This window comes from Eubalaena glacialis, chromosome 10, assembly GCF_028564815.1.
Source record: "Eubalaena glacialis isolate mEubGla1 chromosome 10, mEubGla1.1.hap2.+ XY, whole genome shotgun sequence".
NCBI lineage: Eukaryota > Metazoa > Chordata > Mammalia > Artiodactyla > Balaenidae > Eubalaena > Eubalaena glacialis.
The window spans coordinates 113,147,910-113,174,401 of record NC_083725.1 but is presented as its reverse complement, the minus strand read 5'-3'; the positions used below and the strand labels follow the sequence as shown (position 1 = coordinate 113,174,401).

The following is a 26,492-nucleotide window of genomic DNA, read 5'->3' as shown; positions in this document are numbered from 1 at the left end:
TCTGGTGGGGGTGTGATTTGCCCCGACTGTTTGTCTTTTTCATAGTAACGCAAATACAGACTCCGAGAGGAGGTGGAGGACTTGTAGCCGCAGGGTGTACTGATAACATGGGGAGTGAGGGTGGGCGCTGGTGGGTGGTCCCCTTGCCAGCCTGAGCCCGCACCTCGTCTTCTGCTTCGTTTCAGCCTCTCTTACTCTCAGCCATATGAGGATATAGCAAGTAAGAGGTCGTCGGCAAACCGGGAAAAGGGTTCTTACCAGAACCCTACCATGCTGGCACTCTGATCTCAGACTTTCAGCTTCCACAGCTGTGAGACAGATTTCTGTCGTTTAAGCCACCCCGTCTATGGTATACAGTATTTGTCACAGCAGCCTAAACCGACTGAGACACAAGGGATGGGGCTAAACATCCTACAGTGCACAGAACCGTCTCCCACAACAAAGAATTATCCAGCGCGAAATGTTTTTTTATTTTTTATTTTATTTTGGCTGCGCCAGGTCTTAGTTATGGCACGAGGGGTCTGTAGTTGCAGCGTGCGGACTTCTTAGTTGTGGCATATGGGATCTAGTTCCCCGACCAGGGATCGAAACCGGGTCCAGGCCCCCTGCATCGGGAGCGCGGAGTCTTACCCACTGGACCACCAGGGAAGTCACAGCAGGAAATGTCTGAAATGTCGCTTCGAGAAACTCTGCTCAAGGGTAGCTTTTTTTTTTTTTTAATATTTATTTATTTGGCTGCACCGGGTCTTAGTTGCGGCACACAGGATCTTTAGTTGTGGCATGCGGGATCTAGTTCCCTGATTGAACCTGGGCCCCCTGCATTGGGAGCGTAGAGTCTTAACCACTGGACCACTTAACCACCAGGGAAGTCCTGCTCTAGGGTAGCTCGAGCTGTGCTTGCAGCCAGAAAGCACTCCTCCAAGGACTGCCGGCCTCCCCATGGCTCCAGATAGTGACCCCTTTGTCCTCATCCCTATGGCTGCAGGAGGCTGAAGCTCATGCCCAACTTCTCCCGTAGTGGTGCAAATAAACTCAGAAGTTCTTTAACTTGCAGCGGTAGACCACAGGTGGAGCGGGCATCTGGGGCGTGGCAGGGAGGGTTAGGCCCGAAGGGTTGCAACAGACCCATTATCTCGTATTATCTATGTATTGAATCGACATTCACCAGCTGGGTTAGCACAGGGTTATTGTGGATAACTGGGCTGTTTAGAAGTCTCACTGCTCCCCCCTCCCCCACCCGGAAAGAACAGAGATGAGTTGAAGATTGTCAGGAGATGATGATCTGCTGCAAATGGTCATTCACCAAGTTATTGACCTGCCCGCCTGCGATGGCCACTCATTGGACCCTTTACTCAGCACTCAAGCCTCACTCTGTGGCTGCATGACAAAGCAATTGGATGATTAGAGGAGTTTTAAACTTCTCAACTTTTGTGGTTTTGGTGGCTAGGAACCAGAGCCCTAGTTACAGGAGTGTTTTCTAATCTCTGTGGGGTTTTTCCACATAATTTTTTGTTTATGATCCAGCGTTCATATGTGGTTGAGCTGTACTTTCTGCTTTCCCCGTGTTGTCCGCTTTGTAAACTTGAATGGTTTCACACGTCACCTTCTCTGTCCCTGACACCTCTCCCTCTTGTGGAATGACCTGTTCCTTTACCTGTACCCACACAGCCCGTTATGCTGTGAGAGCCCACAGCTCTCATTACAGTCTGGTTATATCAATATAATCCCAATATAATGAATATAACTCATATAATTCTCCCCAATGGAAGAAGATTCTGGAGGGGAGGGACTACATGTTTTCTCATCCTTGAGCCCTCAGTACCGGGGCTGCATCTGACCCAGGATCAGGCTGCAGGAAGTGTTTGCTGAGCTGAACTGAACTTCAAAAGAGTTAAACATATGCAACAATTTGATGGTGAAAATGGCAGATCTGGGCCACTCGATATATATATGGAGGAAAGAAAGACACTGCTGCAAGTTCTAGCAGGGTATGTTGGAAACTGCCTGAGAGCGTGTCCATCTTTCTTTTTCAAACCAACTACAGCTGCTAGCATGCATTCCTCAGTGTCAAAAGGCTTGAGTGTTTCAAGATGCATTTTTGGAATACTGGGCTAGCCATCGAGAATTTAAGATGTTTATAGGATATGCTTTCTGGTGAGATCACTGCAAAAGTTTGAATTGTAGAATATGTATTTTCTTTTAAAGAAATGCAATTATATTACTTTGAAGACTATACTAAGTGTAATTGAACTAAGCTGCGAGGAAGGACCTAGGCTTTGCATAACCACCAACTAAACTAGGTCTTTTAGAAGAGAAACTTGGGGACCATAATGAGTATACAAATGATTCCTAATTAACAGGCATGTTGTTTGTAAATAGTTTATTATCCCACATAGTTTAAATGCTTCCTCATTTTAGATATACGGTCAATTTGCTTAATAGCCTCTGTTTAAACGATCACAAATACTGGATCAGGGACATTAAAAAAATATTATATTTTTTATTTTTATTTTATTTTTATTTTTGGCTGCGTTGGGTCTTTGTTGCTGCGTGCAGGCTTTCTCTTGTTGCGGTGAGCGGGGGCTACTCTTCGTGGGGTGCGCGGGCTTCTCATTGCAGTGGCTTCTCTTGTTGCAGAGCACGGACTCTAGGCGCACGGGCTTCAATACTTGCGGCATGCGGGCTTTAGAGCACAGGCTCAGTAATTGTAGCGCACGGGTTTAGCTGCTCCGTGGCATGTGGGGTCTTCCCGGACTAGGGCTCGGACCCATGTCCCCTGCATTGGCAGGCGGATTCTTAACCACTGTGCCACAAGGGAAGTCCTGACATGTTTGAATTGATAAGTTTTTGTTTCATTCATTGATCTAACCAGTATTTATTGAAAGCCCATTATGTTCCAGACCCTGGGGATAGCACTGAGCAAGATCAAGTCCTTGTCTTCTTGGAACATTCTAGTGAGGTGAGGCGTGATAAGGGTTGCAAAAATCCAAATGGCTAATATTCTGTATAATTAACTTGTTTCAACGTAAGGCACTTTTGTGTTGTCCTGGAATAGCTGAAGATGGATACATCATTAGAAACACATTCCTGGTCTATAGAACTTGGAGATAAAAACAGAGAGAATGACACCTTCACCCTCACCTTGGATTTCTTCCATGAGGGACTGCTCACACTTTTAGTGCTAACCCTTTAAAACCACATCACCCTTTGGTTCATCCGCAGAAATGCGTTGGTGGCTTGTTTATACCCAACACTTCTTTGCAATTAACAATTACAGTGATTTGCATGAGCAACGATTTAACACTCATGGGAGTAAAAAGTCATTGTCAGGCTTGATTCCACTGATCTTCATATCAAAGGAGCTCAGCTGGATTGCCAGTTTTTACTTATTCTGCCCATTCTTTTGGCAGATTTTAGATACCAGATATTTTCAGAGTTGGTGATTCAAAAAATAGCAAAATATATGGATTTGGAGTTAGAGGGCCTGGATTCACGTTATCCACCCGCCATTTATTGGTCAGGTGACCTTATGAAGCTCCTCTAACCTGTAGACCTTAGTTTCATCATAAAAATGTGGATAAAACTGCCTGTGCTGGTTACTTCGGGGGTGTAAGTGCTTTATAATAATTTATAAATGAAAGTGTCCTACGTTGAATGAACGTGGGCCGTTGCTATGATAATTTATAACACAGTTCCGTGACTTTCTTCAGTAGTTTTCAGTTCTGTAGCTTTAATAAATAGGGACAGAGAAAACTGCTGACCCACTGGGCGTGGCAGCTGAGTTTTCAATAACTGTCAGTCCTAAGGAGGGATGAGGTGCAGGACTAGAGACCAGAGATGAAGTGAGAGGGGAGGGCAGGGTTGGTGGGAGTGAGGAACAGCCGGTGGCCGGCCGGGGGCCTATGGTTATAGGGGGAAAGCTCTTATTTTTTTTGTTGTTAATTATTTTATTGAAGTATAATTGATTTACCATGTTGTGGCAATCTCAGCTGTACAGAAAAGTGACTCAGTTATACACACACAGCATTCTTTTTTTAATATTCTTTTCCATGATGGTTTATCCCAGGATATTGAATATAGTTCCCTGTGCTATACAGTAGGTCCTTGTTTTTTATCCATCCTATATATAATAGTTTACATCTGCTAATCGCACACTTCCCTCCCCCACCAACCTCCCCCTTGGCAACCACAAGTCTGTTCTCTATGTCTGTGAGTCTGTTTCTGTTTTGTAGGTAGGTTCATTTGTGCCATGTTTTAGATTCCACATATAAGTGATATCATATGGTATTTGTCTTTGTCTTTCTGACTTACTTCACTTAGTATGATAATCTCTAGTTGCATCCATGTAGCTGCAAATGGCATCATTTCGTTCTTTTTTATGGCTGAGTAGTATTCCATTGTCTATATGTACCACATCTTCTTTATCCATTCATCTGTCGATGGACATTTAGGTTGTTTCCATGACTTGGCTATTGTGAATAGTGCTACTATGAACACAAGGGTGTGTGTATCTTTTTGAATTATAGTTTTGTCTGGGAATATTGCTGAATCATATGTTAATTCTATTTTTAGTTTTCTGAGGAAGCTCCACACTGTTTTCCATAGTGGCTGCACCAACTTACATTCCTACCAGCAGTGTAGGAGGGTTATAGAGGGAAAGTTCTGCATGTAAGATACTGAAAGTGGAGTAGTTTCAGGCCCTCTTAAGCCCTAGGGTGCCGCCTAGAAATGGGGTTGCTGAAACGAGGTCCCAGCTACCCTGTTTTAGAATGCAGGAGGCCAAGAGGCCATTTTAGAAAGACTTCTATTTAAAAGTTTAAATGTCTATCCCTTAAAGGTTTCATCTTCAGCCATTCAGGAAATTCTACTCTATAAAGTGACTCATTCATTCCCCGAGGGTTCCACAATGCCAAGGTTTTACTGGGCCAACCACAGAGACGTCCATTCCTGGAAGATTGTTCCTATTTTGTCATGGACTTGGAGGGAATATTTTTGAATTCTTAATTATGGAGAACTCAAAACACTTTTTTAGAAATTAGTTCTAAAATCCTTAGGTATTGTCCTTCTCTTACTCTTGAGTATGAAAATTGGAAATGTCTTATGATCTCCAGATTAAATAATCTTAGTGTGCTTAAAAAGGCAATTTAGATTCCAACCCTACTGCGATACAGACACCCCCTCTCCAGGACATCCCAACCACCTTCCCTCCAGTTAGTGGGGGATCCTTTGATCTTCTTTCTTTCTTTCTTTTTTTATAAATTTATTTATTTATTTATTTTTTATTTTTGGCTGTGTTGCGTCTTTGTTGCTGTGCGCGGGCTTTCTCTAGTTGCAGTGAGCAGAGGCTACTCTTCATTGCGGTGCGCGGGCTTCTCATTGTTGTGGCTTCTCCTGTTTCGGAGCTCGGGCTCCAGATGCACAGGCTTCAGTAGTTGTGGCACACTGGCTCAGTAGTTGTGGCCTGCGGGCTCTAGAGCGCAGGCTCAATAGTTGTGGTGCAGGGGCTTAGTTGCTCTGTGGCATGTGGGATCTTCCCAGACCAGGGCTCGAACCTGTGTCCCTTGCATTGGCAGGCGGATTCTTAACCACTGCGCCACCAGGGAAGCCCTGATCTTCTTTCTGTAATCTCAGCCTCGACCTTAAAATCCCACTGTCCTCGTCTCTCTGCTTCCAAAGCTCAGGGCTTAGCCTCCTGCTCCTCTCTATCCACTAAAGAAAGACTTATTTTCCCTTGAATCATTTTTTTCTTTTTTCATTGCAGGATAGTTGGTTTACAATACTGTGTTAGTTTCAGGTGTACAGCAAAGTGATTCAGTTACACATATACACATATGTATTAAAAAAAATTCTTTTCCATTATAGTTTATTACAAGATAGTGAATATAGTTCCCTGGGCTATACGATCATTTTTTAAAGATATGACAAAAAAACCAAGCTTTTAGCAATTATTTCAGACAACTCAAAACTGTTGAAACGGAAAAGTGGACGTCACCCCCGATGCCCTCTCCGAGGTAAGCCCCACTTGGCCTGGGTAGGCACTCTTTCTGGGAAAGCTCTCCCAGGCTGAAGGCTTCAGGACAGGGTCTCTGGATCCAAGTGTCCAGCTCCAGCTCCTTGTGGTCCAGCCCACATTTCTGCTGGACACTGTCACGAGAGTCCCTCATTTCAGATACAGCAAATCTTAAGATGTCCTGGCAGAATCCACTTCTATAGCCACTGTGGACAGGCCTTAAGTGACCTGCAAGACAGGTTTCCTGTATGTAACCGTGGGAACTACCTTGGACCTCTGTGTGCCTCAGTCTCCTCATCTGTAACGTGGGTTAGAACACCATGATCCCTCACACACTCTTTTGCTCTGATCAGTCTCTGCGTCCAGCCTCCTCCTCAATTAATATTTCTAGTTTCCCTTCCTGCACGGGTCACTTTGTTGCCCAGCAGAAGGGCTTATGGAGCAGTGCGGAGAACAGGAAGACTGAGGTCACCTTTGGGCTGTTAGCTGTGTGACCCTGCCAATCATGTGGTCCTCTGGACCTTAGTTTTCTCATCTGAGAAATGGGGGACCAGGGCTGTCTGATCTCCAGGAGACGTTCTGGTTCTCATCTGAACCCCATGATTCTCATGACCTCCTCCTGCCCAGGGTGACCCCTCTGATCCTGAGGGAACAGTCAACTCAGCGTAGGTGTTTGCTGCTTTCAGCACACGGTGGCAATGGTAGGTTTTGGGGAGGGGACAGTCTGGGGAAGATGGACCCTTTTCTAGAGCCCCTGAGTCAGTTCCTCATGGTCTGACTTCCCTTTTTCCTTTGAAGTGTTGTGAAATCTCAGCATATCACCCACGCGCACATTCGGCTCTGAGTGCATCCCAACACCATTCCAATCCCAAGTACGAGTGATTTGGAGATAATCTCTCATCTGTGAGCTTGGGAACCCCTGCTCTTTGTGCTTGCGTGGGGTTTTGAAGGGGCTAGGATAACCAACCATCCCGGCTTGCCCTGGACTGTCCTGGCTTTAGCCCTGGAAGTCCCATGTCCCAGGAAACCCCTCAGTCCACACCAGGATGGTTGGTTCCCCTCCCTGTGGTCCCCATCAGGGCCTGGCTGATTTCCTCAGTGGGACGGGCCACAGTTAAATAAAGGAGCCAGCAGGGCAGTGAATCTCAGAATCAGCTGGGGTTCTGGATACATACAGATTCCTGGGCCCCATCCTGGAGGGTCTGAGTCAGTAGATCTGAAGTGGGGGCCAGGAATTTGATGTTATCAGGCCCCCAGGTGGGTCTGGGGCAGGTGGTTCAGGTACCACACCTGCTAGGCTTGGGGAAATGGAGGAGACAGAGTCAGCTCCTGCTCTTCTGACACAGGCAGGAGCCAGGTAGAGCCAGAACTCCCTCTGATATGCAGGGGAACGAAATCAGAGCTGTCAAGTGAGTAACATGAGTACTGGCCAATTTTTTCCCCTCTTCCCACCCTCCAAAGTCATTCAGTGCTTACAAAGCTTGGCTTTGTTCATTATGAGGGCTGACGTGGCATTTTTTGGCAGGGGACCTGCACAGAGGGTGAGTTAGTTGCAAGAAATGGCCATTGCCTGAGGCTCACATCAGACTCTCCTGTCTCAAAACACCCCTGCACCGGGTGACCCCTCTGGTGAGGGGACTGAGGGGGACCATCACTAAAGCCCCTTGCAGCTCTGACGTTCTGGCCCCGGGTGGTGAGGAAGTAGCCCTGTCCTTATTCTTGGTGGGCAGCTGTCACTGCTGTCGCTTACAAGCTAAGCCTTATTCTAATGTGAAGTGATGCTCTGGTGTCCTCAAGGGCCCTTAGTGATAGGGATGATGGAACAGGACCTGGAGGTCAGGTGGCCATAAGGGGCTCACTTATTCTCTGGGTTCGGGGATGCTCCCTCGTCCCTGATGCCAAAGGATAAAGTGGCAGAGATGTCATTTTTTTTCTTTTTCTAATTGAAGTATAGTTAATTTACAATGTTGTGTTAGTTTCAGGTGTACAGCAAAGTGACTCAGATATATATATATATATATTCTTTTTTCAGATTCTTTTCCCTTATAGTTTATTACTAAATATTGAGTATAGTTCCTGATGTCTTCTTATTCACACCTCGCGTTGTTATTTCGATGGTTTGGTTTTCCAGAGTCTCTCTGTCCATGGTCATTCTGAGGGTGCTGGTTGGTGGTGGAAGAGGGTATTCTTTCCAAACCCTTTGGTGGCCTCAGAGTTAACTTAGAGCTTCTTTTTTTTTTTTTTTTATATAAATTTATTTATTTATTTTTGGCTGCGTTGGGTCTTCATTGCTGAACGCGGGCTTTCTTTAGTTGCGTCAAGCCAGGGCTACTCTTCATTGCGGTACACGGGCTTCTCATTGCGGTGGCTTCTCTTGTTGTGGAGCACAGGCTCTGGGCGCACAGGCTTCAGTAGTTGTGGCACGTGGGCTCAGTAGTTGTGGCATGCGGGCTCTAGAACGCAGGCTCAGTAGTTGTGGCACACGGGCTTAGTTGCTCCGCGGCATGTGGGATCTTCCCGGACCAGGGCTCGAACCCGTGTCCCCTGCATTGGCAGGCGGATTCTTAAGCACTGCACCACCAGGGAAGCCCTAACTTAGAGCTTCTGACTGTGCACATGGCAGTGCGTTTAGACACAGTCCTCTCGCTGAGATGTGTTCCGGGAGCAGAGCCCCTACATCCGGACCTACAATTCAAACTCCAACTCCTGCTTCCGGTCTCCTCCAGTCTCCACTCCTCTGGGTGAGCTGAAACCCCCCTGAGGGCTCTCTCCCCTCCTGTGGACACCAGACTGTGACCTTCTTGGAAGACAGTGGTGCAGTGCCAAGTTCAAGTCCTGGGTTCAAATCCTGGCTCTGCTATTGACTAGCTGGGTCTCCAAGATAAAAACACGGCAGGGACTGTGATGGCTCTAATGAGGGAGTCGCTGGGAGGCTGTTCTGCCAGTTCCTTCCCACCCTCCCCACCCCCCAAATAATAGCAGCTAGGAGGAAACTACAGGAATCTAACAGACCCCCAATCCAATAACCCCTTCTGCAGACAATGCAAAGGAACAGGCTGTGCAGCATCGTGGGTAGGACCTCTGGCTCCAGAGAGGGGCTGCCTGCATCCAGTTCCAGCTCCCCCACCCCCTGCAAGCTGTTCTTCCTTAGCCTCAGTTTTCCCCTTGCTTTGTAGATAGGGTTGTTTTATTAAATGAGGGACCATACGTGAAGCGTTTGGCACAGTGCCTGGCACGTTGTAAGTGCTCAATAAACATTAGCCATTGCTATTTTTGTTATTGTTGCTATTGTCTGCTTTAGAGAGGGCCCCCTGGCATGCTGGGTATTGGCTGGTGCGAGTGAACTGTGCCAGTGAAGCCAACCCCAGCCAGAGAGGGATGCTTAATAGGATGTATGGTCAGCATCTGCCGCGCCCTCCCCGGTTGCCGTGGTTACTGACCTGGGCACCTGGTTCTCTCTCTGTTGCTGGTGCCTCTCCAGCTCAGGTCTAGGTGACCCCATTCCAACCTGGTGTCGTTCCATGACTGCTTCTCTGCGGTCCCCTCCTGGACGCTCTGGTTTCAGTTTTGCTCCAGCTGAGCAGAGGCAGACCCCACAGGTGGCAGAGAGAAGGGTGAACTGGAGGGACCAAAGGCCAGGTGTTGGTTGAAAATCTCCAGGGGAGGCACGGTGAAGGCTGGAAGGGCACCAGCCATGGCAAGGGAGAGAGGACAGCTTTAAGAAGTGTTCTGAATTTAGAACTGATAGGATGTGGCATTCTAACACATGAAGAGAAGAGAAGAAGTGAAAAATAAATGATACTTCTAACTTGAAAAGCCCTATTCTATTCTTTCTATTCTTCACTCAATGGATCTCATCAATTCCTGTGACTTTAAAGACCGTTTCTAGGCTGATAATCTCCAAATTCTCAACTCCTTGAGCTCCAGCCTTGCCCCCTTCACTTGGATGTCTCTGGAGGCATTTCAAACTCAGCATTTCCAAAATGAAACTCCAAAAATGGCTTGCCTCCCTCACTCCCAAATTCTTTTCTCCATCTCAGTAAATTGTACTCCTCTCCCTTGTGTCCAAGGTAGAACGTATGAGTGTCATCCTCCATGCCTCCCTCTTCCTCATCCCTTGTATCCCACTCACCAGCAAGTCCCATCATGTGCATCTTGGGACTACATCACAAAGGAAACACACCATCTCTCTCCATCTCTACTGCCACCATCCAAGGCCAAGCCACCACCATCTCTCACCTGGGAGACTGTGAGTCCACACTGGGCTCCCGCTTCCACTCTGGCTCCAAATTCCAGCCATTTGTTTTAGGAACACAAATTTGATTGTTAATCCTCTTACCCAGTGATTTCCAACTGCACTTAGCATGACAATCACCACCATCCCATGGCTTACACTTTTCTATCCTGGATCTCGGCTTCATCTGACTTCCCTCCTCCCATCACTCTTCTTTGGCCTCACTGGCTTCCTTGGGGTCCCCATGACGCGCCAAGTCTTTCCTTCTTTGGGTCCATCATGGTTCCCACTGTCTGGAATGCTCTGCCTCATCTTTGCATGGCCAGCTTCTTTTCATCCTTCAAACTTCAGCCTAAATGTTCCCTCTCAGCTCACTGCCCAAGACCTAAGGAGGCTCCACATCCTTCTCATCATCCCCTTTAGCCAATCATTTCGCTCAGAGCACTCACTGTTCACAACTTGACATTTTCATTTGTTCATCTTGTTTATTGTTTGTCTCCCCCACTGGAGTGTCAAGCCTATAGGGCAGCCTGGCACATAGAAGATGCCAACAGGTATTTGTTGAATTGATGAACAGGTGGCTGATGGGGCTATGCACTTAAGGAGCACAGGGGGCCAGGAGAACGCTGATAGTCAAGGGGTGGCAGAGGGGCTGTCAAGGGGACTTGAGACCAAGGGATAGGAAGGTAGTGTCAGTAAAAAGAGAGGAGTGCCACATTGGTAGGGTATACTTTTGGCTGCAGGTAACAGCAAAAGTGTCCAGTGGTGATGCAGACAAGAGGGATTATTTTTAAAAATTTAAAAATTAAAGTATAGTTGATTTACAATATCGTGTAAGTTTCAGGCAAACAGCACAGCAATTCAGAATATATATATTCTTTTTCAGAGTCTTTTCCCTTATAAGTTATTACATAATATTGAGTGTAGTTCCCTGTGCTATACAGTAGGTCCTTGTTGGTTATCTATTTTATACATAGTGTGTATATGTTAATCCCAACCTCCCAATTTATCCCTCCCCCCACCCCCTTTCCCCTTTGGTAACCATAAGTTTGTTTTCTTTGTCTGTGAGTAAGAGGGATTATTTTTCTCGTGGTTGAGATGGTCAGTAGCAAATCTCTGGTCAGTGTCACTGAGGTCCTTTTGACCTTCCCTCAGCTTCAGGCATCACATCCTCACACGACTGAGTTCCAAGACAGAAAAGGGAGCAGCCTGGGCAGACATTGTCCTCACGGCGCCCTCTTATTGGTGGGGGTGGGTGGTGGTAGAGGGGTTGTCCCCAGAAGACCCCCACTGATCTCCCCCTATATCCCACTGGTCAGAAAGGACCCATGCTGCCCTTGGACCAGAAGCTGTGCCCATCTTGCTGAAATAAAAGAATCTCTTTCCTGTCCTTGAACTAAGTTGGGATTCTGCCAGCTAAAGAGAAGGGAAATGGCTTTGAGTAAGCAACAAGCAGTGCTGGCCCCAAGTACATCTCACAAGGAAGAGTCTTTTCCGTTGGGTTCACTGCTACAGGGAGGTCAAATGGGATGGGTGTTGAGAAGTGGCTGCTGGATTCAATGCTTGTAGACTATTTGTGGCCCTTGAGAGGCAGTTCCCATCGAGTGGCCGGGCTGGGCTGCACCCGGCAGGGGCTTAGGAATCCCTGGGAGAAGTTCAGGAGATCAAAGTGGGCTACCAGGAAGTTTGGAGTTAAAGCTAAGAAGAGAGATGGGACGGTCTCTGGGCACAGGAGGCAGACACAGGAGGTCTGACTTTTCATCCGAGACAGACTTAAAGATGTTTATAGGTGGAGCAAAAGAAGCCAGCAGGAGAGAGAGGGTAGGGATTTTGAAGCAAGATGGGATAGTTGATTCCTGTGCTCTGAAAGAAGCATAGGAATGGGATCAGTGCACAAGAGTTGGTGGCTGTTACTGGAACAAGTGGGGAGGCTTTTCTGAAAAGACTCAGATGCCTTCTGAGACTGGGGGGAAGGAGGGCAGGACGGTGAAGACCCCCAAGAGGGACAAAGATTCCTTATTTTCCTTGATGTGACAATGGGCTCACTTAGAGATTGAATTCATGATCTTGATCTTTCCATCAACCCATCATTTTAACATCTGATATAATAGACTCTAAAGAGACAGATCACGTTCATGTGGTCGTACACTGGAAAGTCCAGGGACAAAGCCTATCCTTGAGTTTTCTTGTTCAGATGGACGCAGCCACCCAGGACATGGTCAGGGGCATGGCTATTCCATGATGCAATCCAGAGGGTGGAGGTCACTTCACACACAGCATGAAGCTGCCAGATCCTGTAGCCGACGGGCAGCAGGGTGGAGAGGGAGAGTCCTGGGCTGTACAGAGAGGACTTGGGATCCAGGTCAAGGCCCACCACTTACAAGCTGGGGTTCGCTGGCATCTTCCAAGCCTGACCTCATCTGCAGCGGGGTGGGTTATGGTGCTTGTCTCCTCCCTCCGCTGCCCACAGTTATAAAACATGCTGGCTTCTCACAGGGATTAAGGGAATGCCTTCTTGCCCCGTCACCACCCCTCTATGGGGAGTTTTGACCCTGCTCAGTAGCCCCTGGAATAGGATGGCAGTTTTCTTCCCCATTAGCCCTGGCCTGTCACTTCCGGCATCTTTCCCCTTTTGTTTTGCGGGATGATGGCACAGCGCCCAGCTCGTAGAACTGGGAGCCAAACCCTCTCCTCTGTTTACTCAGATCGTAGCTATGGCTGCAGCAAAAAGCAAACAGCAGTTTGACTAGATGCATGAGCTCAATATTCCACAACATTGGAAGCTCGTGTCTGCTTACGTAGGAGGCATAGAACAGAATATTATGTTGAAATGACTAATAGCCCCAACAGGAAAAAAAAAAATGCATTTTTAAGAAAAAATTCTTCGCAGGAATGTTCAGATGCTGAGTTGGTAAGACTGACACTAGTTCTGTGTGTCTCCTCTGCAAAATCTCCTTCCCGTCCATCCCCATCACGTGCTGCCTCGGGGTGTGGGTTCTGAAGAGGACATGTCTGCCGTGTGGTCACCCTCGCTATCCAGCCCGTGGGGTAGGACTTCGGGCTCCACACACATTCACGGAGTCGCTGGGGGAGGCTGATGTGGGTAAGAAGTGGGGAGCAGGATCATTTGATCCCATTAAAGCTGCCGTCATTGGATCAGTCCTGACCATTGGCTGGGTCGCCTGGACCCCACTTCGTCATCTGTAAAATGGGACTAATGATAGTTTCTCCGTCACGGGATGGCTGTGGAGAGTCAATGAGTTTATACCTGTGAAGTGTTTAGGAGGGTGCCCAGAGGCAATCAGTTACTCAATCAACCAACACAGAGTGCCTGTAACTTGTCCCTGTTGTGCCTTGTGGGAAGGAAGCCCGAGATGCGTCTATGCCCTCGAGGAACCAGCATCTAGCTGGAGAAGGAAAATTGGACACTGTGGACGTCAGTAGAGAACAGTGAGGCCTGGGGAACAGCCTTTCCCGTGGCGAGGACGTCCTGAAGGGCGAGCAGCTGCTGGGTGGGGTGCGCTGTCAGCCAGCCCTGCTTAATCTCCTGGCAGCCGAGGCAGGGAGAAAGGAGAATCTGGTATTCATTGTGTGGTTGTTTCTGATTTCCTTCTGCTTTTGAGATCCTCTTCTGAGGGAGAACAATGGCCCAAGAGGCTCAGGCTTCCTTGGCCAGGTACCCGCCAAGTTCTGGGGGAGGCAGCGCCCAGAAGGATGCAACAGCCAGCCAGGCACCCGCAGGCAGGTGGCGTTTGATTCCCGTCTTCTGAGAATCTCTGGGGACACTGGGTTTTGGTGGCTGGTTCGAATCCCAGCCTATTATTTATCATTACATCCCTGGGGCTTTGAGTGAGTCCTCCCAATCTCATTTGCGAGTATTCTTTTAAAACTTTCTCCATTTGCCAAGGAAGAGCCGTCCTTCCTGTACCACCAGGAAGGCAGTACCATCAGAGGCTGGGTGAGCAGAGGGGGCCGTCGAACACGTGGGACTCCCTGTGGGCTCTTGATTTTGGAGCCACGAGGTTGCTCCCTGCCACTGTGTCCCCAGCAGGAGGTGGAGAGTGCAGGGTCCTCGAGCACATCGTCCAGCTCACAGACTAGCGCTGGGGAGGGACCCTCTGCGGAGGACCCTGGGGCTGGCGTTTCCCCAACTGGTGCCTCGTAAGGCCAGCTGGGGGCAGAAGGCCCAGGACTGTGTCCAAAGAATGGGGTGGGGTTTCCTCATTCCTCTCTGTCATCACACTTGGCCTCTTATTTGTGGATTTTAGTACATTTAGCGGCCTTGCTGGATTACTCTTTCATCACCAGAAAGCAGAGAGAATCCAAAAGTGACTGACCCACATGTGGAAAGGGGCAGAGACAGCCGGAGGGCTATTGGATTACGATCTTCAAGTCTATTGAGAAAGAGGCTCTGAGGATGGCAGGTCGGAATAAGAGGAGGGAGGGGGCGACACAGCCCTGCAGGGACTAGGGCAGGGGTCAGCTGTCTTCAGGATGAGACAAGACCAGAGCAGGGTTGCCCAAGCTTAAGTCACTCCAGTGCCATCATCACAATTTCTCTCACATCCACATGCCATCGTATACTATTTGTTTAATAACTATCTTTAAGTAGGTTTATTTTAAAAAACCTTACTTTAAAAAAAAAAAACCTTACATTTAATTAGAAAAAAAAATCTTTATGTAATTACCATAAATGAAACCCAGAATTTTTCTAATAAGCACTGAAACAAGTTCATAACTGTTAAGGTAAAAATATTGATTGTGTACCACTAAAATTTTGACCGCCACCCAGAGCTTTGTGTAAGTTCTTGGTGTAGGCTTTCTTTTTGAAATTCATTTTTATTTAACAATTTTTTTATTGACATATAGTTGATTTACAGTATTCTGTTAGTTTCTGGTGTACAGCAAAGTGATTCAGTTATATATATATATATATATATATATATATTCTTTTTCAGATTCTTTGTCAGATATATATATATATATTCTTTTTCAGATTCTTTTCCATTATGGTTTATTACAGGATATTGAATATAGTTTTCTGTGCTGTACAGTAGGGCCTTGTTGTTTATCTATTTTATATCTGTTTTGTACCTGTTAATCCCATACTCTTAATTTATCCCTCTCCCCCCTCCCCCCCTTAGGTAACCATAAGTTTGTTCTCCATGTCTGTGAGTCTGTTTCTGTTTTGTAAATAAGTTCATTTGTGTCATATTTTAGATTCCACATGTAAGAGATATCATATATTTGTCATTCTCTGTCTGACTTACTTCACTTAGTATGATAATCTCTAGGTCCATCCATTTTGCTTCAAATGGCATTATTTCATTCTTTTTTTTATGGCTGAGTAGTATTTCACTGTGTGTATATATATCTTGGTGTAGGCTTTTACACACCAGGGGGTCCACGCGTGTCTGATGAGGTGAGGTTGACATTAGCTACAAGTAAGGAGTAGGGTGATTTGTGTTGACTTGTGACCCCATAAAGATGCTCCAGGAGAGCATCCTGCTGCTTGACCAAGGTTTCCCCAGGCCCCATATCCGCATCTCCAACATGGGAGAATGACAGTGTCTCCGGGGGAGGATGGACTGAATTCATGTATTTACAAGGTATTTAGAACAGCGTCCAGTGCATAGTAAGGGCTCAACAAGTGTTAACGCCCACCATGACTTGGGAGATTCCGGCTGAGGGCTCTCGGCTGCCCTGGGCATCCCATCGCCTGTATTCTTGGAGACAGGGCCAGGACTGACATGGTCTTGGAGTTTCCTCCCCCTCTCATGGTCTCTTGCTCTGTAACTTCTCCACTGGGACAGGTGTGGCTGGGTGGCCTGACCATCATTTCCCTCATGATTATAGGATTAAGTTAGGATGCAGTCATGGCATTAGTCATCATGAAACATTCCCGTTGGAACTGGTGGTCATCTATGTCCACTGGAGGCTCTGGCATGGGCTCCCAGGGAAGGGCACTCATGTTGGATCTGGGTCTGCACCTCCATCTGAGCAGCCCCTTGTTGTTTCTGGAATGGGACTCACGGCTTGGAGAGAGAAAGGAGCTGTGGGAAGCAATCCCAGGTTCCCCGGTGGGACTGGAAATACTGCTTCAGGCCCTGGAATTTTACTTTCCTGTTTGGCCTGGCCCTTGTCCTCCCCTCCCCCAGCCCACCACATATTCGTCTCGGATGCATCCTCTCCCTCCCCCTCTCGAATCCGTTTCCTCATCTGTAAAAGTGGAGGTTGCACTAGATCGTATCTGAGGCCCCTTTGAGCTTGAGAAAGCTATGATTCACCTCTCAGCCACCCCCTCACTTTTCCCGCGGGCCTCTTGATTGACACTGAGAAGAAAGGTAGGAAGGAAAAGAGAGAAACAGGGAGAGCCGTGCATCCTACAGTGTAGGCACCGGCCCCCATGACACAGAAGTATCCGGTCCAAAGTGTCAATAGTACTGAGGCTGAGAAACCCTGCTTTAGGGAAGGAGAGACAGAAGGGAAGAAATGATTTAAAAGGCAAATGTATAACAAATGCCCCCCAGATGATAAGTGATTAGACAAATGATAATGAAAGGGAAAACTCAGGGAGCAAAGGAAATGCATGGGAAAAAGGTTTATAAATGGGGAGAGAAAACATCACTAGGGTGGAGAAGGAGGTGTTTGTAAGGCGATCACGGTGTGGGTGTGAAAGCGAGCTGCTGGCCTGAGAGTATAAACCAGCGCTGGGGGGACTGCCATCCCCCTTCCTTGGTCACTCTGGAAGATGCCACTCCTCTGCAGCCCCTCCTATGGAATTTCAGCAGTGCAGCCAGTCAGCAATGGTGCCTGGTAATGCCACTGAGTGGCTTTAAGGTAACAGGCTGGATGGTCCAAAGACTTAGGCAGTCACTACCATGTGAGCATTATCATGTGAGTCGGTCATGCTTCGTTTTTTCTGTGAGACCTTTGCTCCTCATTGAATTAACAACCACTCAGTTCTCTCCAACTCGAGAGGAAGACACCACGAACACACGATGAAAAGAAATCAGCATAGAGTGTATTCATGACCGCAGGGGTAGGCAAACATTTCTAAAAGAGAACACCAAAAGCATTTCTAACCATAGAAGAAAAATGGATACATTGGACTTTATCAAAATTAGAAGGCTCTCTTCATCAAAAGGTACCATTAAAAACATGAAAATACGAAAACTCTAATTCAAAAAGATACATGCACCCCAGTGTTCATAGCAGCGCTATTCACAACAACCAAGACATGGAAGCAACCTAAGTGTCCATCAATAGATGAATGGATAAAGAAGATGTGGGTACATATGCATATATTTACAATGGAATGTTACTCAGCCATAAAAAAAGAATGAAATAATGCCATTTGCATCTACATGGATGGACCTAGAGATTATCATACTAAATGAAGTAAGTCAGACAAAGAAAGGTAAATATCATATGATATTGCTTATATGTGGAATCTAAAAAAATGATACAAATGAACTTATTTACAAAATGGAAATAGACTCACAGACATGGAGAACAAACTTGTGGTTACCAAAGGGGAAAGGGAGGGGAGGGATGAATTAGGAGTTTGGGATTGACAGATAAACACTACTATGTATAAAATAGATAAACAATAAAGCTCTACTATATAGCACAGGGAACTATATTCAATATCTTGTAGTAACGTATAATGGAAAAGAGTCTGAAAGAGAATATATATGTGTGTATGTGTGTGTGTGTGTGTGTGTGTGTGTGTGTCTGAATCACTTTGCTGTACACCTGAAACTAACACAGCATTGTAAATCAACTATACTTCAATAAAAAATAAATTTTAAAAGGCACCATTAAAAACATGAAAAGGCGAGTCTCAGTCTCAGAAGAAGATGTCTGCAATACATATAACTGGCAAAGTATTCATTTCCAGAGTAAATGAAGAGCCACTATAAATCAGTAAGAAAAAGGCGAATGACCCAATAAAAACAGGGCAAACACCTTACAGACACTCACAAAAGAGCATATCCAGATGGTCAAATAAACTATGAAAAGGTGCTCAAGATCATTACTCATCAGGAAAATGCAAATTAAAACCACAAGAAGCTACCACTACACAGCCACCAGAATGGCAAAAATAAGAGCGAGCACCAGGCGTCACTGAAGATAAGGAGCCACTGGAACCCTCATGCATTGCCGTGCGGGGTGTAGAAATGGCACAGCCGCTTAGGAAAATTGTTTGGCAGATTCTAGTAAAGCTAAAGCTTTCCCACTCTAGAACCCAGTAATTCCACTCACAGGTACACATACCCAGTGCCTGAGCTGACAAAAAGATATGTACAGAGTGTTCAAAGGAGAAATTACCTGGCGGTCCAGTGGTTAGGACTTCGTGCTTCCTCTGCAGGGGGTACAGGTTCGATCCCTAGTCGGGGAATTAAGATCCTGCATGCCACGTGGTGCGGACAAAAGATTTAAAAAAAAAAAAGAATGTTCAAAGGAGTTGTCTCCAAATCCCATCAACAGAAGATGGGACATAGATTGTGGTATATTCATACAATGGAGTGCTACACACACAACCATGACAGAATACACATTGCCTGAGTCCATTCATGTGAAGTTCAAGAAGAGGCAAAGCAAAAATATGAGTCAAATCATGGTCGTATCTGGTGGGCATATGGATTGAGATGGTGGAAGGGGGAACTTTTTGGGGTGCAGAAATAGTCTATATCTGGACTGGGGTGGTGGGTATATACATGCATATAAATGTAAATGATTATCAAGCTGTCCATTTAAGATGAGTGAGTTTTATGTACTTTACTGTATATATATTATGCTTCGATTAAACAAAAATGAAAAGATGCAGATTCTTATGTCCAAGTGAAGTAATAACAACAATAATAATTTACTGAATACCTTATATGTGCCAGGTGCTTTATACAGATTATTTCACTTCATCCACCCAAACTCACCTGTCGGCCAGGTATTATTCTCATTTTACACGTGAGGAAACTGAGGCTTAGAGAGGTTCACTAGCTTGTTTGAGACTCACAGCTAGTAGGTGCAGGGGCCAGGACTTGAGCTCCACAATCCAAGCTCTTGCCACTCGGCTTGAGATCTCAGAGTGATTCTTGGTTCACCATCAAAGCTCTCTGTTTCGCCTGTTACTCCTCCCAAACACAGAAGCCTTAGATACCATATTTTAAAGAGAACTTCATCGTGTATCCTGATATTCCAGGAACTCAAATCCCTCTACCTTCTTTAAAAAAAAAAAAAAAAAATCCCCTTTATGCATCCTTTCCATGAATTTGTTCCAATCGGAAGAAGAACTCACGGTTTCCTACCCAACCCGTTCATTTTAATTGTTCTGTGTTGTAAATTCTCTGAGAATGAGGCATTGAGTATTGGCTATAGCAGTCAATGTTGTGAGTCAAGCTTGAACGCCAACTCTGCTCCCCTTGAACAGTGAGGCTCCCAGGAAGTTAATTTCTCAAAGCCCTTGTTTCCTTGTCTGTACAAAGGGGACAGTGGTACTTACCTTACAGTCTCATTGTGAGGGTAAAATGAGGTCCTACGTCAGAAGTGCTCAGCTCAGTGGCAGCCCCATAGCAAGTGCTCAGAAAAGGGTGGTGTAGAAATGTCAGGGCTTTCCCTTTATTGATGCCCAATTCCTTCCAACCCTCTTCTTCTTCTTATTATTATTATTATTTAAAATTTGTAGGCTGTGCCGCGCCAGCATGTGGAATCTTAGTTCCCCAACCAGGGATCAAATCTGTACTCCCTGCATTGGAAGGTCAGAGTCTTAACCACTGGGCCACCAGGGAAGTCCCCCGACCCTCTTAAAAACACTTAGCACTTTGCTCCTCTAAACGTTCAACACATGTTTGAAAAAAAAAAAAAAAAGTTATGCTCATGATTTCTCCAGAAAGTGGAGATGCAGAAGGAAGGGGGCAGAATCTCAGTGCTTCAGTGAGAGAGAGGGGAAGGAGGTCATTTTCAAGTAGATCAGTCAGCGAGAGGGTATTATTTGTGTGGATCTTCAAAAATGGGTAGGATTTAGTCCCAGAGAGAGGACCAGGAAGGTCATTCTAAGTTGGGGGAGGGGGAGGAGGTGGTACCTAGAGGAGGTGGGGGCTGGGGAATGGTGAGCCCGCCATTTTGGTTGGCACCTAAGATTTATGTTGGGACTTGTGGAAGATCAGGTTGGCTCCAGATGAGGTCCCACCAAGAAATCTGGACATTTTCTATAGGACCTGGAGTCGTGGAACATTTTTGAGTAGGGAGGTGTACGAGGAAGCCCGGACGTGCACACCCACATGGGAGGTGAAATTGACTCCGTCAGGAGGCCAGTGAGGAGAGAAACGTGCAGGTCCAGGTGGAGATGAGTTGGGTGCACCTCAGGGTGGAGGTGGTGGGATGGAAGGAACGTGCAGGTAGATGGGGAAGGGGGGTGAAGGACTCCTCAAATCTGGGAGCCACTCTTCTGAGTTTACGAAGCAGGGAGAAAGTCAGTTTGGAGCTGATGATGAAAGGGATTCCTTAATAGCTCAGACCAGAGGGCGTGCATCTCATCCCGCCCTGGTTCCTCACCTCCTTCGGCCTGCTATTGGCACATTCTCAAGAACACACTGTCCTCTTCTGGCCTCAGACTTGCACAGGACACCCGAAGGACAGACACTGGCTTTCTACAAGCTTCCTTTCCACCCGTGCCACACGGGAACCCACAGAGGGAGGCGTGTCAAGACCCAAACAGATCCCACAGCGGAATCGTTTCCAAATAGACCCCTCCCCAAAGTAAGAGTTTGTTGAGGTGCTCTTCCAAGGGGTGGGGGGACCTTTTTAATTCAGCCTGTGAAAAGTTAACGAAAGGCCTCCCGATTTTATGGAGAGATGCAAACAGTGTTTTGAATAAAAATCCCTTTGTTATTGTTGTTTTACAGAGCTGTAGCCGTGGCCAGGAAGAAATCCGCCCCCCTCCGAAGGTTGTTTTTGTGACTGTTCTTGGGAGCATTGTTCTAAAAATGGGAAATTACATATCACTGTGCCAAAGGAAACAAACACCTGCAGTTAAAGGAATACCTTCCACAAGGTGGCTTTTAGAGTCCCAGCCAGCTCTGGACGAAGGGCTGCTGCACCAGTTCTTTTTGGTGCATTTCTTCACTTCTAAGGGAATCGGGTTTGTAACCAGAGTGGGCTTTGGCAACGATGGGGCTCGGGTGATGGTCCTTCACTTATTCACTCAGTAAACATCTATCAAGCATCTGTGCTGGGTCAGTCTTGGTGGTTTTCACTACTCCCTTCCCTGGCGTTGTTAAAATTACTGGGAGCGTTGGCTACAGGCAGCGACTTTCTGACACTGTTTTTCAGAGTCAGTATTTGACTTCTGCCCCCAGATGATGGGAGCCAGAGAGAACATCAGCTTCTTCTCTCCTTCCTCTCCTTTCTTTCTCCCCTCCCTCTCTCCCTTCTTTATTAGTCTACAGAAGTAAGACCGCTATTTTCAACATGTCAGTCAATACACTTCTTTAGGCAAAGGATTTTTCTTTTATTTTCTTCTTCTTCTTTTTTTTTTTTTTTTGGCCGCGCCGCACGGCAGGCGGGATCTTAAGTTTCCCCACCAGGGATGGAACCTGTACCCCCTGCAGTCTAACCACTGGACAGCGAGGGAATTCCCAGGCAAAGGATTTTTCAAAGTTTCTGGTCACTGGGGTACAGTCTGAAATTCTTGTCTATGTTGTTAGATAGCGAAAGATAAATTTTTGGTTATCTGGTTAATATTAAACATTTTCAGCGTCAATATTATTGCAAAATAATCAGGTCTTGAAATTGATTGATCGTGAAACGAATACATTTCAGATGGATTTGTGGTTTCAAAGAATCCAGTTTCATAAGCTGATCTCATCTTTATGAGAAACAAGAATGAAGAAGGGAGCAATGGGAAACAATGAGCTTCTAACTTTTGGGAATGCGTTGACTTTGGTTAGAACTTCCTGCCCATGAAGTGCTTGCCTTCCTCCAATGGGTTGGCCAGAGAGTGATGGCAGATCTTTGGGAGTCAGGGTTATCTCCCTGGGACCACTTGGTTATTGATGTGGTCCCACCGGGAAGTAGAGAGATGGAATAAAAAGGCTCTCCAGTACTGTAATGTACTTAATCTACTGTCTTAGTTTCCAGATGGGTCTTAACTTAGCCACTAGAGGAAGAGCCTAGAAGCTGAGTCTTGAAGGAATCTTAAGGTTGCCAGATTTAGCAGATGATAATACAAGATGTCAGGTTAAATTTGAATTTTTTTTTAGGTTTTTAAAAATATATATATTTATTTGACTGCACTGGGTCTTAGTTGTAGCATGTGGGATCTTTAGTTGCGGGATGTGGAATCTAGTTCCCTGACCAGGGATCGAACCCAGGCCCCCTGCTTGGGAGATCAGAGTCTTAACTGCTGGACCACAGGGAAGTCCCTAAATTTGAATTTTAGATAAATAATGAATTTTTTTTTTTTAAAGTATAACTATGTCCCAAACATTGCATAGGGCACGGAGGATGGAGCTTGGGTCTTCAAGTGACTTTGGGAAGGGGAGACATTATAGTCTGTGGAGGTGGGAACAGCATGGGTTTGTTGCCTGTTTAAATATTAATGTGTGTGCCTCATGGTAATGCAGGGAAGTGTCACCCGAGGAAGGAGGTCTGCCCGCCAGGAAGATGGTCTGTTCTGAGCTGGTGGCATCAGGAGATTGACCCTTTGCTCTCCCTTCTCTGGGTTGGTGGGAGACAGATGAGAAGTGGGTCCTGGTTGTCCCTAGACAGCACTGCCTGGGTCTGCCTTGTGGTTCTGTGGCATCAGGACCTGCCTGAGGGACACAATGAGAAGGGCTCCATGTCCCGAAGGCGGCTGCACGCTAACTGAGCATCCACACTGACAGCTTCAACGAGAAGCACGTTGGTGGATTAATCAATCAGAGGCTAGTGGACCAGACGGCATATCCTCCCCTGTGGACGAGCGTCAGGAAGGTCGGGAAGTGAACACAGACTTAGAACCAGTAAGCGTTCTTCCATTGCTTTTTCTCCCTGCTCAGGACCTCTGTGCCTCCCTCGCACTGCTATCCATCCCCTCCTCTTTGGCACAGGATATCAGGTTAGATTTCCACGTCCTACACGACACCCAGATTCTGGTCCTGCCCCCCAGATGACTCCCTCATCACCTTGCTGGAGTGTAGGGTGTGGCTGCATTCTTTTCTCCTAGTTAGAGACCATCTCTTGGTTCATCCCCATAGATAGCTCACCCCATCCACCATCTGTGAATTTACCAGCCTAACCTGGCGGGCAATCTTTTTTTTTTTTTTTTTTTTAACATCTTTATTGGAGTATAATTGCTTTACAATGGTGTGTTAGTTTCTGCTTTATAACAAAGTGAATCAGCTATACATAAACATATATCCCCATATCTCCTCCCTCTTGCGTCTCCCTCCCACCCTCCCTATCCCACCCCTCTAGGTGATCACAAAGCACTGAGCTGATCTCCCTGTGCTATGCAGCTGCTTCCCACTAGCTATCTATTTTACATTTGATAGTGTTTATATGTCCATGCCACTCTCTCACTTCGTCCCAGCTTACCCTTCCCCCTCCCTGTGTCCTCAAGTCCATTCTAGACGTCTGCGTCTTTATTCTTGTCCTGCCCCTATGTTCTTCAGACCCTTTTTTTTTTTAGATTCCATATATATGTGTTAGCATATGGTATTGGTTTTTCTCTTTCTGACTTACTTCACTCTGTATGACAGACTCTAGGTCCATCCACCTCACTACAAATAACTCAATTTTGTTTCTTTTTATGGCTGAGTAATATTCCATTGTATATATGTGCCACATCTTCTTTATCCATTCATCTGTTGATGGACACTTAGGTTGCTTCCATGTCCTGGCTATTGTAAATAGAGCTGCAATGAACATTGTGGTACATGACTCTTTTTGAATTATGGTTTTCTCAGGGTATATGCCCAGTAGTGGGATTGCTGGGTCGTATGGTAGTCCTATTTTTAGTTTTTTAAGGAACCTCCATACTGTTCTCCATAGTGGCTGTATCAATTTACATTCCCACCGACAGTGCAAGAGGGTTCCCTTTTCTCCACACCCTCTCCAGCATTTATTGTTTGTAGATTTTTTGATGATGGCCATTCTGACTGGTGGGAGGTGATACCTCATTGTAGTTTTGATTTGCATTTCCTGGAGGGCAATCTTATTTCCAAACCTTGTCCACTGCTGTACCCCCAGCGTAGGTGGGGAAAGCAGCAAGATTTGAGTCCAGAGCACCGGGGAGGGCCAGGCTCTCAGGAGGGCCTCCTGGGCCAGGCGAAGAGTCTGGAATTTATCCTGTAGGAGCCTGTTAGCAAAGGGAAATGAAGGTTGCAGATGGAATTAAGGTTGCTAATCAGCTGATGCTGAGATGAGGAGATCATCCTGGATTACGGGGGTGGGCCCAGTGCAGTCACAAGGGTCCTTCCGCATGGGAGAAGGAGGCAGAAGAGGAGGCCAGAGGCAGAAGAGGAGGCTGCACTGCTGACTTTGAAGGTGAGAGAAGGGGCCACGAGCCAACGAATGGAGGTGGCCTCTGGAAACTGAAAAAACAAGGAAACAGACCTCCCTTAGAGCCTCCGGAAGGAGCACAGCCTGCCAACACTTTGATTTTTAGTTCAGTGAAATCATTTTGAATTTCTGACCTCCAGATCTGTAAGATAATAAATGTGAATTTTTTAAAAAAGCCATTAAGTTTGTGGTGATTTGTTATAGGAGCCATAGGAAACTAGGTTAGAGGCTGTTTGCAATACTCCAGGCCACAGATGGTAAAGACCTGCTACTGGAATCAGAGTAGGGAGAAGGGGACACATTCAAGGTAAATTGAGAAGAGACGGACTCAGAGACCGATGGACGCATAGGGTCAGAGGTCAAGAGATCCTTCCTCTGGCCCCAGTGCCCCGAGGCCTGGCCCTCATCTTATCTCTCCCAGACCAGCATCTCCATCCTGTCCCAGAGCTGAAGGAGTATCTACATGTGTCACCAGGGCCATAAGAGGGAATTTTAAAGGACTCTCTGTAGCTACATGTCTCGCAGTCACACAGGATGCTTGGGTGCTGCAGGCACATAACTTCAGATATTTTAGGAGTTATCTAGGCTACTGTCATAGGCTAGGAATCCATTCACTTGATGGGGGACAAATCTGAGTTCCAAATGCCTGGTTTATCCATTCTGATGCTTGCGACCGTGCATGCTAAGCTGAATCTATTTTCAGATTTATTGATATTTGCATGTACTATAGCTTCATAATTTTAGTTTGCTCACAGAAATACGTTGGGTGGCTAACTCCTAATGATTCATGCTCACATTGTTTCCACGTGCCCTCTGGTGTGTTCCGTAAGTGCCTGGGAGGAACGTTCCCTAATTACACGTTGCAGAAGGCATTGTTTGTGTGGCCCCTTCCTCATCAATCAAGGTTTTCTTTATCATTTGTCTGAAGCCATTCTGAACAGCAATCACCCTACGGTGAATTACTACCCACAAATACCCTGGCATTCGCCAACAGCACGCTTGCATTAGCCATAAACTAGACATCATTTTATCCACATCATCTTCATAAAGTTGGTAAGGGCTGGTTTCACTTCCTCTTCCTGCCTTGTGAATCATTTATAGATTTTTCTGCCAGGCTAACATCAATCCACTCACATGTTGAGGGTGTAAAACTGCAGCTTTCCTACTGATCCATCAATTTAGGCATTGACATAGCAAGGGCAAGTCTTTGGATTTTGCAACGTGGTGGCAATGTTTGGTAATGACCACTCCTCTTTAGCTTTTTTTTTTTAACATCTTTATTGGAGTATAATTGCTTTACACTGTTGTGTTAGTTTCTGCTGTATAACAAAGTGAATCAGCTATATGCATACATATATCTTTAGCTTTCTTCAAGAGTAAACGTTCCGGGCTCCCCTGGTGGCACAGTGGTTAAGAATCTGCCTGCCAATGCAGGGGACACGGGTTCGAGCCCTGGTCCTGGAAGATCCCACATGCCGTGGAGCAACTAAGCCCGTGCGCCACAACTCCTGAGCCTGCGTGCCCCAACTACTGAAGCCCGCGTGCCTAGAGCTCGTGCTCCGCAACAAGAGAAGCACCGCAATGAGAAGCCCGCGCACCACAACGAAGAGTAGCCCCTGCTCGCCACAACTAGAGAAAGCCTGCGCACAGCAACGGAGACCCAGTGCAGCCAAAAATAAACAAATAAAAATAAATAAATAAATT

The 26,492-nt window shown here is 46.3% G+C and overlaps 1 protein-coding gene across 1 annotated transcript in view; it reads left to right on the top strand.

Moving 5' to 3' along the window:
• Nucleotides 1–21,244, top strand: part of AHNAK (AHNAK nucleoprotein) — an 84,317-nt gene extending 63,073 nt beyond the window's left edge. The window contains exon 6 of the mRNA XM_061201865.1: nt 21,152–21,244. Within this exon, the coding sequence (XP_061057848.1) occupies nt 21,152–21,159 (8 nt within the window). The 3' untranslated portion in view covers nt 21,160–21,244. The remainder of the gene's footprint in view (nt 1–21,151) is intronic.
• Nucleotides 21,245–26,492: the final 5,248 nt, after the last annotated feature.